The sequence below is a fragment of the Bison bison genome, unplaced genomic scaffold (genome assembly GCF_000754665.1).
Source record: "Bison bison bison isolate TAMUID 2011002044 unplaced genomic scaffold, Bison_UMD1.0 scf7180017864462, whole genome shotgun sequence".
Lineage (NCBI taxonomy): Eukaryota > Metazoa > Chordata > Mammalia > Artiodactyla > Bovidae > Bison > Bison bison.
In genome coordinates, this window is record NW_011495024.1 from 3,238,661 (window position 1) to 3,248,157 (window position 9,497).

Consider the following 9,497-nt stretch of genomic DNA (forward strand, 5'->3'; position numbering starts at 1 on the left):
ACTAACTTTTTTTTTTTTTTTTAACCTGTCTGTACTTGGTGATCCTCAGGGAAACAGTCCAAAGTGCCTATTATAATCATAACAGCTCAATGGCCAGGAGCCCATCTGCATCTGGTTGCCCTTTGCACCACTCCAGGGTGCAGACCTTTGGGGGGACCTTATAGAAGACCAGGGTCTGGACTTTGAATAAAGAGCAGCGAGTCAGACTCCAGGGGTGTCCCTGGTCCCTTGGGGACTAGAACAAGCTGGAGATGGAGGTCTTTTGCATTTCAAAGCAAGTCAGACTTTTTTCATTTTTATCCCAGACCTAGGAGGTCACTTCAGTTGAATAGAAAATGTGACCCTTTGGCAGAGTGATGCTGTGAGCAATGGGACATTTAAATCTGAGTGGTTAGAGCAGTTACTCTGACAGGGAAGAAGCATCACTCTGCTCTCTCCCGGAGACCTCCTTTCCTGAAGCCTCCAGGAGATGCTTGAAGGCGTCCCTTTAGCCAAAGGCACACTCTCCCTGAGGCTTATTACAGGAGCTCAGGCTGCTTGCCCTAGCGAGTTAAATACAGCATTCTCCAAGCATTTTGTTCTCTCGTAATTTCCTATTCCCTCACCCTGAGGGGGAGGAAGGAGGTAGGCAGAGGCAGCGGCCGCTAAGGGTGGTTAACCCCTGGGTCCTGTTCCAGAGTTGAGCAGGCTCAGCTGCGCGTCCTGTGCAGAGTGGGTGGACGGGCAGCCTCACTTCTCAGTTCTTCCTTTTCTGCACTGCCCCAACTCCAAACGTGTACGGTATCGGAACAGCACGTGGACTTGTTCATGGTTAGTGCAGGGAGATGGTTGAGAGCGTGGGCTTTAAGTCAGACACACCCGGATTCAAGTTTCAGCTTTGCCACATGCTTGCTGTATGACGGAGGCAAATTACTTCAGTTCTCTTAACACAATTTTCTCATCTGTAAAATGGGGACAGTGATACTAGTTCCTCTCTTGTGGGCATGAGACGTGGATTAAATGAGAGAACGCATGTAAGGTGGGTAACATGGGTCTGGCATATAGTGAGAGCTTGATAGACAGCAGCTTCTGTGAGGTCTCTAGAGCTCAGCACAGGGTAGGTACTCAAGGAAAGGGAATAAGAGATTGATGGGGTGAAAAGACATTCAGGAAGTGCACGTGGGAATGACTGGTTCCGTATACTAGGTACCCTTTCTGGAACACACTTGAACACAGTGACTGGAGTAAGAAGCTACTTTCTATGTCATTGGCATCATCAGATCTCATTTCCTGTAAGACAGTCCCCTCTCCCCTCGTGGTATAAGCTGGCCTCATCCCAAAGCAGTTACATCAAATATACACTCAGGTATGTTGGAGGTGAAAGGGGGAAAAAGCTTAGCAGTTGATAATCCTATATAACAGCATATACATGTGTTCCTGAAGAGTAACATGGCTTTTCAGGCATCACTGGCCCTTAAAGAGAGAATTATATGCTTTCTTTTAAAAAGAGAATTATATGCTTTCTTTAGGGTCCATTTAATCTGTCCTAGATGCTCAGTTGGAGGACTTATTCCTCTTCCGTAGCAGCTCTGTTACTCTAGGTGTTGGCACATCCTTCTGTATAAGAAAGAATAATCTTTTCCTAATATTTTAATTTATTTTATCTGAATCACACTTGTTAAAAGTTTCCCAGTTTCATTAAATGTTTACCATATCGTTTCTCAACTCATAATGTGACAGAACGGCTTCCTTCATTGTATTGTTGATCTGATCCTGTGATGGATGCCTTTTATCTAAAGACAAAACCAATTTGTTCAAGTTTGAGCCCCTGTATTTTCATTAAAGAATATAGAAGATAGCTTGAGGAAAACCCCTTCTTTAATTTATGTCAGGTGACCTCAAAGGCAGGAAGGTGACCATGCTGTACCCGGAGTCTTTTCTGTGTCTCTGTCATCTAGAACGTCACCTTGTCGTCAGCATCCATGGCTCTCACATCCACTCGCTCACTCTCATCATTCCCCTTAGGGATCCCATGTTTATTTTTCCCTCTAAAGAAGCACTTGTTTGGAAGCCTGCTCACTCTGCTACCTGTGTATGGGATGGAGGCCAGTGTATGGGATGATGGTAGAGGTCAGGTCTCATAATGTCCTGTTTCTCCTCTGAGACATTCTGCTATTCCTTCCTTTCACAGCTGGGCTCATTTAGAGACTAGCCTGTCTTCATTTTTCTCAGGCTTGTCTTCAACAAGTATCTGAGTGTCTGTTTTATGCCAACCACTTTTTCCCATTCTCTCCTTAACTCAGTGAAGTTAAGTGTTTTTTTTTAAAACCCATCTCTTCTGTCATAAATGACCTCTTAATTGTTAGATCTGTTAAGATCTAACATTGGCTATTCTAGTGATTTTTCTTCTCTGGATTTGGGCAATGTTGACCACTTCAGAAATCGTCTTTCCCTGTTTCCTCCTGACTTCACTTTTCTGGTTAACTTTACATGTTTCTTATTTCTTAGCTTCTTTCATAATTTTCTCTTCCTCTATCCATTTAAATCCTAGTCCTCACGATCCCATCACTAGTTACCTTCTTAGTCATGTAGTTTCAGTGGGCAATCTCATCAAACTAGTATCTTTATCCAGACTCCTCTGTCCTGAAGAACATAGCATAGCAAGCATCCAGTATACAAGAGACACCTCAAACCCAGTGCGTCTCAAACCAGTATCATCTTACTCTTCTCAAATTCTTGATATATTCAGTAAGGAAGAATTCTACCATCGCTCCAACAGAAACCTCAAACTCACCCCAATTTGCACATAAAAGACACACTTTTAGTTGGGAAGGTGAAATACTTTCCCCAATACCTTAACCAGATGGTTAAGGCGGGCAGTGTTTTAGGTTAAGGCCTGATTTGGGACTTGAAGTATAAAGGTGAAGAAGCAAGGTAGAAACAAGTGAAGAACTGCCTTTGTTCATGAATACTGAAGGTTGTAAGGGTGTCAGATCTCCCCCTTAATTATCTGTAGACTCAACGCCATTTCAAGCAGAAATTCCAACAGAGGTTTGCTGAATGTGATGAGCAGATATTTAAATGTTTGTGGAATGGCAAAGGACTAAGATAGCTGGGTGCTTCTAACTATGATGAAGAGGTTGAGGAGACTTACAAGATGGTAAGTTTTATTGTAGAGTCTGTGGTGTATGTGGTGCAGGCGTTCTGAGCAGTGCAGTGAAATGAGGAGCCTGGAAAGTAGCCCATGCATATATACTGACCTCTGAGATATGATGAGATGGCATGGCAGGTCAGTGGGGGACGAAGGGTGACTCCATAAGTAGTTTTAGAACAACGGTTATCCTTACGGAAAAATGAAGCTCGGTTCACGCCTCACGTCTCACCTAGCAATCAGTCCCAAATACGTTAAGGTCTGAGTTGCAAAAAGCAAATATTTAAATGTTTGCATGAAGAAAAAATTTGTTCCTGTGGGCAGGAACAAATCTCTTGAGACATATGCTAACCATTAAAGATGATTAAGTCAAATATATTCAAACTAGCACTTAGGTTAAGCTAGTAAACAATTTAGTGTAGTAAAAAGACAAACCAAGACTTGATATTTACAATACTGTTAACTGAGAAGGAAGTAGTAAGAAGAATATAGAGAGAATTCCTATTTTTTAAATAATAGGAAACAGACTTCCTCTTCCCAGGATGGTATCTAGAGGCGTTCAGGACGGTCCAGCATTTGATATGCCGCTATAAGCTTTCCTACAATACAGCCTCTTAACAAGACTAGGCTGTCCTTAACCCCTGGTAATAGAATCGTTTACCTTTATACCAAGAAAGTTGGGATAGCACTAAAATCCGCATGTGGTGTGTGCCCAGGCCACCTTCAAGGAGTTTGTGCTGTGAGACCTAAGGTTCTTTATGAGGTGGTCTAAAGCAAAAAGACATGTCAGCCAGGCCTGGTTTTCTGTGTGGATATATGTCTGTTACAGGATCAAGTGCACTTTCCTTACCAAGGAGCAGAAAATCAAGCAGAGAGTCAGAAAGCTAAATTTAAGAAATGAAGCTTTTTTGAGTAATTTTTAAAAACCAAAAAGAAGGAAAAAAAATGAAAAAGACTTGAAGAGGCATTTCACAGAAGAGAAAATACATGGGGCTTATAAATCAATAGAAACCTTGTGAGATACAAATTACTATCACAATGAGCTTGTTAAGTTACATCCATAAGATTTACAAAGTTAAGGAATCTAACAGCACCAGGTGCTAAAGAAGATCGTGTGAGCTCATTTCATGATCTGTAAACAGGCGCCCCTGCTTTAGAAAACAACCACACCTCACCAAGTTGAACATTTGCACACTTTGGACTCTAGCTTATGAGTCCACCTTCCAGCTATGTATCCAGTAAAGGCCTGCCTTTGTGTACCAGGAGATATGTACAAAAATATTTATAGTAACGTCTTCATGATACTTATAACTGGAAAAACTGAAATGCCTTCCTGTCTACAGGACAGCATTTAAGTAAATTAGGTGTATTAACAGTAAGGAATATTATTCTGTAGTAAAAATATAAGTGAACCACAGCTATACCTGACAAGAAAAATGAATCTCTGAAAATATTAAAGAAAAAAAGTCCCAGGATATGATTGAGACTATTTTTATTGAGCTCAGAACCAAGCAAAACCAAAGAGCATCTTCTCAATGCATGTGTAAATGGTAAAACTAAAAGTGTGAAAAAAAAAAGATAAGCCAAAACAAACCTCTGAGAGGGAAACAGAGGGAGCAGATATCACGGACACATGGTTAGACGCTGGTTATTAGTAATGTTCAGGTTTTGGGGTTGTAGGTTTATGGTTATTTATTATGCTTCACAACTAGCTTAATATTACAGAGTTCTGTATGTATTACATATTATAAAAATAATAAAGGAAAGAATGGAATAATAAGCCAGAATGTGGGGTGCTGACTTTGTAGATGTTTTTTATGTGTCAAATATGTTTTTTAAACGAAGGAAGGACAAAGAGCACAGCAATGCAAAGGTGGGGGGTGGGAGCTGAGAACTGAGCATCTGTGCCTGTGTCCAGCTAGACCCAAGTGTGGCTCCAGATAAAGGCTTTGAAGGATAATCACTGGTGGTACCCTGTGCACAAGCAGAGAATGTAGACAAGGAGAGAGGCATTCTGGGCAAATGGGCCCTGACGGCCTAGGACACTTGGACACCTGACTTTGGAATTGGAAGAATGGCTGGGGATCTTCATCACGGAGGTAGAGGTGTGGATGGGATGGCATCTGGAGAATCTGAAGAGAAGATGAACTGGATTCTGGGACCAGGGACGAGGGAGAGCCAGTGGAGGAGCCGACATGCAGAGTAAAGGAGACCAGGAGAGGGGGCCACGTCGGGCAAAGCGAAGGAAGAGAGAGTTCAAGATCTGATCACAGAGCCCGGTGCTGCCAAGAGCTCTGGGAACAGGACCCCTCACGCGTGACCCTCGTGGAGCATTTGGAGGGCGCTGTGGGTACCGGGGCACACTGCACTAGGTTGAAGACAATAGGCGGTGAGGCAGGTTACTCCGTTGTCTTAAGAAGATGGGATGGGAAGATAGAATTGAAAGCGTTTAAGATAGAAAAAGGCTTTTATCCTGAGGAGTAAGTACCAGGTAATGCAAAAACAAACAAACAAAAAAGACTATCATCTACCGATCACCAACATTTTAAACCTTGGGGTTATTCCAAAACCTGTCTTTTTTTTCTTTCAAACTTCACATCCAATTCATTCTCACACCCAGATGGTTTTACCCACTAAATATCCATGCCTGGTTTAGTATCATAATTTCTCCTCTGGACCCCCTGCCACAGTCTCTGGGTTAGTTTCCCGGCTTCCTTTAGCTGTAAATGTGAGTGCTCTGATGCTTTATGCCCACACCAATCCTTCTGCCTAAACCAGTCCCCCTCCACCCCTCAGTGTCTCAGACACACGTGTGAAAAAAACCTCCGTGTTCTGACCCTGCTGCACATGCTTCAGCAGCCCTAAACTGCTGCAGTTTCCCCGCCTGTCCTGAAGCAGGTGTCTGCTTGCGTTGTCCCCTCTGCCTGAAATTATCCCACCTTTGAACTTCAGGAAAGCTTCCCAACCCTCTGCTCCCCTCCTCCTTAGAGCTAAGTGAAATGACATCTCGTCTTACCTCCTTACAGCAGGCTGCATGTTTCACAGTGTTCTCACGATAGCGATAGTATATGTCTCCACTAGAGTCTGACCCTGCTCTCTGAAGGGCAGGTTTGGAACCTTGTTCATCTATGCCGTGTCTAACAGCTCTTGATTTGTGACAGGTGCTCAGTAAAGTTTGTCTTCCAAGAGTAGCAGATGCTTTCTGGGGGCGGTGGTTTGTCAGGAGAGCAGAGTAAGAAGCTCCTGGAGGGCAGGGGCCTTGCCTCTGACTGGGCTCAGAGTACCCAGAGTCTCACTCAGCACCCGCCCTGTAGTTTGCTACAGAGTTTTCTAAATGAGCAGAGAGAAGCAGTGATGATTTCTTTTGCTCAGAAGGAGACTGGGACATCAGAGCCCTAGCACCTTCCACACCCAACTTAAATTTTTTTAACTACCAGTAAAGATGGCACACTGGCAGCCCTGCAGGAAAACCGCCTCACTACAGCTTCTTACTATAGATCAGCTCCATGTGTTGTCAGATTGCAGAACAGAAAGTATATTATGATAATGTGTGTGTTTTCAAGAAATGTATGCAGTGAAAATATCCACGAAGATATACAAAATTCTTAAACCTCTCTGGGGGATAGGAAGAAGGGGTGAGGACCTCATGGTTTAGGTATGTCTCACTTTCTGCACTGTTCAAATGTTTACAACGAAGATACTGTAAGAAAGATTAGCTTGGCAACAAAATCCAGCCTGAAATAAATGCTATTTTGACTAATCTGAATGAAAATTTTTTGCATTTAAGTGAATTAGCCCCTAAATTCAGTGTTATTTCTCAACACTTAGAATTTCTATCTAATTTCATTTACATTCTCCCATCTTCAAATGTAACTTTCAAAGATATATTTTGCCTCATGCCTTGCTTTTAGGTGTTATGATATTCTTTTGGAGACTCACAAAGCAAGCAATCTCTAGAACTATTGTCTAGGAAAGGATTACAGATTAAATGGTTTTTGAGAACCTTGAGAGTAGATATTCCATGAAGTGGAAGAAACAAAAACCAGACAGACCCATGAATGGTATTTGTCACAGTTCCTGTCTTCCACCGTGCAGATACGTATGGCAACCTACAGAGTATGGAGCTTGCAGCCACTGAGAAAAGGACTTTGAACTTTTTACAAGTCTGTTTTATTTCTTCCAGAGAGAAACCAGAATAAAGTGACATTTCATTCCAGATTATCTGAAAGAATTCCAATAGTTACTTCTCTTTAATCATGAGATATTATCCTTTTATAGAAAAGAAGGCTGGAACTTCCTTGGTGGTCTAGTGGTTGGGACTCCATGTTTTCAATACAGGAGTCATGGGTTCAGTCCCTGATGAGGGGACTAAGATTCAGTGTGCCATTTGGTGTGGCCAAAAACAAGAATAGGCATTTATTTTGTGCATGTTTTCAATGAAAATATGTGAAATTCAGTTGTCTTGGTGAATAGTGCTAAATATCATTAGTGAAAAATACTTTAAGATCTGGGAAGACATGGGGACCAAGTGGCAGCAACTCAGACATCTGAGCTGCCACTGCTGAAAACGGGCCCACAAGACAGATAGTAAATGTGTCCAAGGCTTTTGAATCCATTTGTGTCCAAGGCTTTTGAATCCATTTGTGTCTCCTCTCAATGTATGCAGAATTTATGGATAGTGTTTGGGATGAAAGACTGAGGGAAACTTGGGAGAGATTGATATTAACAAAGGTGAACTCTCCTCAGAGATTAAACATAAAACACCTCAACCTAGAGGAGAAGTATGTTTTATGCAAGCCTTTGATGGTGGAAGGTTGGCTGGGCGATCTTAGCAGAAGCAAAAGAAGGTGATACAGAGGTGGAGCTTTCTATATACGAGGCCTCTCCTGGAGTGTGATGAAAAGATTTCTTCCTCCTAGTGTAAAGCCTTCTAGTGTAAAGTGTAGGATTGTTACATCCTAGAGCAAGATCAGCTGCTTTTCATGGGGGATTTGAAAGAAATCCAAGAACCTGGTGCCAGAGGGCTGGTATTGAAATCTAGAGCAGAGTAATATTGCAAAACTCTATGCTTTTCCTGAACTTTGCTTTAGTTTTGTATAATTTGGCTTCTGAATATGATTGTATTTGAATAATGAATCTAAAAATCTAGACTTTCCTTTTCATTTACTTAAATGCACATATACATGAGTATATGTAAACACAGGAGAACAAAACAGGTTCATTTTTAAATTATATATGTGTGCGTGCTAAGTCACTTCAGTCATGTCCGACTCTTTGCAACCCCGTGGACTGTAGCGTGCCAGGCTCCTCTGTCCATGGGATTCTCCAGACAAGAATACTGGAGTGGGTTTCCATTTCCTTCTTCAGGGAATCTTCCCAACGCAGGGATCGAACCCATGTTATGTCTCCTGCATTGCAGGCAGATTCTTTACCAGCTGAGCCACCAGGGAAGCGCATACTGTAATCTATAAAATTCAGCCAACATAAGCTATATAGTGCACATTAAAACCATTGTCTTTATTTTAACTCTTCTTTAGAATTAGTTGCTATTAAGATACTAACCTCAATGTATTTAGAATGAAACTGTAACTATTGCTGTTAAATCAGTGATAAGATTCAAAGGTAACAAATTTATTTTAAGATTCAAAGGTAATAAATTTATTTTAAAAAGGAAATGTGTGTATAGATCAGTGTCTTTCAAGCCTGTACCCCTTTAAAAGGCACATATTCTCACAGACAACCCCACCCACCCCATCTCCCCTCAGTGTGAGTTATACTAGTTTTATTGATTACAACACTGCTTGCATGTGTATTGTTATAAAATCAGGGACAAATTCTTCAAGCTTATTTCACCTATACTGGTACAAAACCAGAATAGAACTATACAAATAAGATTACAAAACTTACAATTTTCAAGTTAAAAACAAAAGGAAATGTATGAATGTTATATTCTGCTTTTCTCAGAAGGATCAACTGTCCAAAGTTGATTACGGCATAAAGGACATCATTAACTATAAAGTATATCACTCCAGAGCCCCTGAAGATTTTTGGTTAGCATCTTAAACATTCCTACATGATATAACTAAAATACCATTTTATATTTTAGAAAGTTTAAAAAATAAGGTATTAGGTGTAATTGGCTTAATTTTTCAGTTGTGATACTTGGGCTTAGTGGCATTGCCATTTCAATAAATTTAAAATATTAAGTAAAGAAATGTTTAGCCTGATATGATAGATTGTTGCTGGTATTTGTGCTCTGCTGAAAGGAGCACATCAAGAAAATTTCAAAAGTTCCAGTGAGAAGATTCTTAGTGTCAAAAGTACTTGGTTATTTTAAAAATAACATAACTCTTTACTGAAAAGTAGC

The 9,497-nt window shown here is 41.1% G+C and overlaps 1 protein-coding gene across 3 annotated transcripts in view; it reads left to right on the top strand.

Annotated features, from left to right (window-relative positions):
- Window positions 1-4,904, top strand: part of MTR (5-methyltetrahydrofolate-homocysteine methyltransferase) — a 134,241-nt gene extending 129,337 nt beyond the window's left edge. For all 3 annotated transcript variants that reach the window (XM_010860114.1, XM_010860115.1, XM_010860116.1), the window contains one exon: window positions 1-4,904. In XM_010860114.1, coding sequence (XP_010858416.1) covers window positions 1-5 — 5 coding nt within the window. In that variant the 3' untranslated portion in view covers window positions 6-4,904.
- The last annotated feature ends 4,593 nt before the right edge of the window (window positions 4,905-9,497 follow it).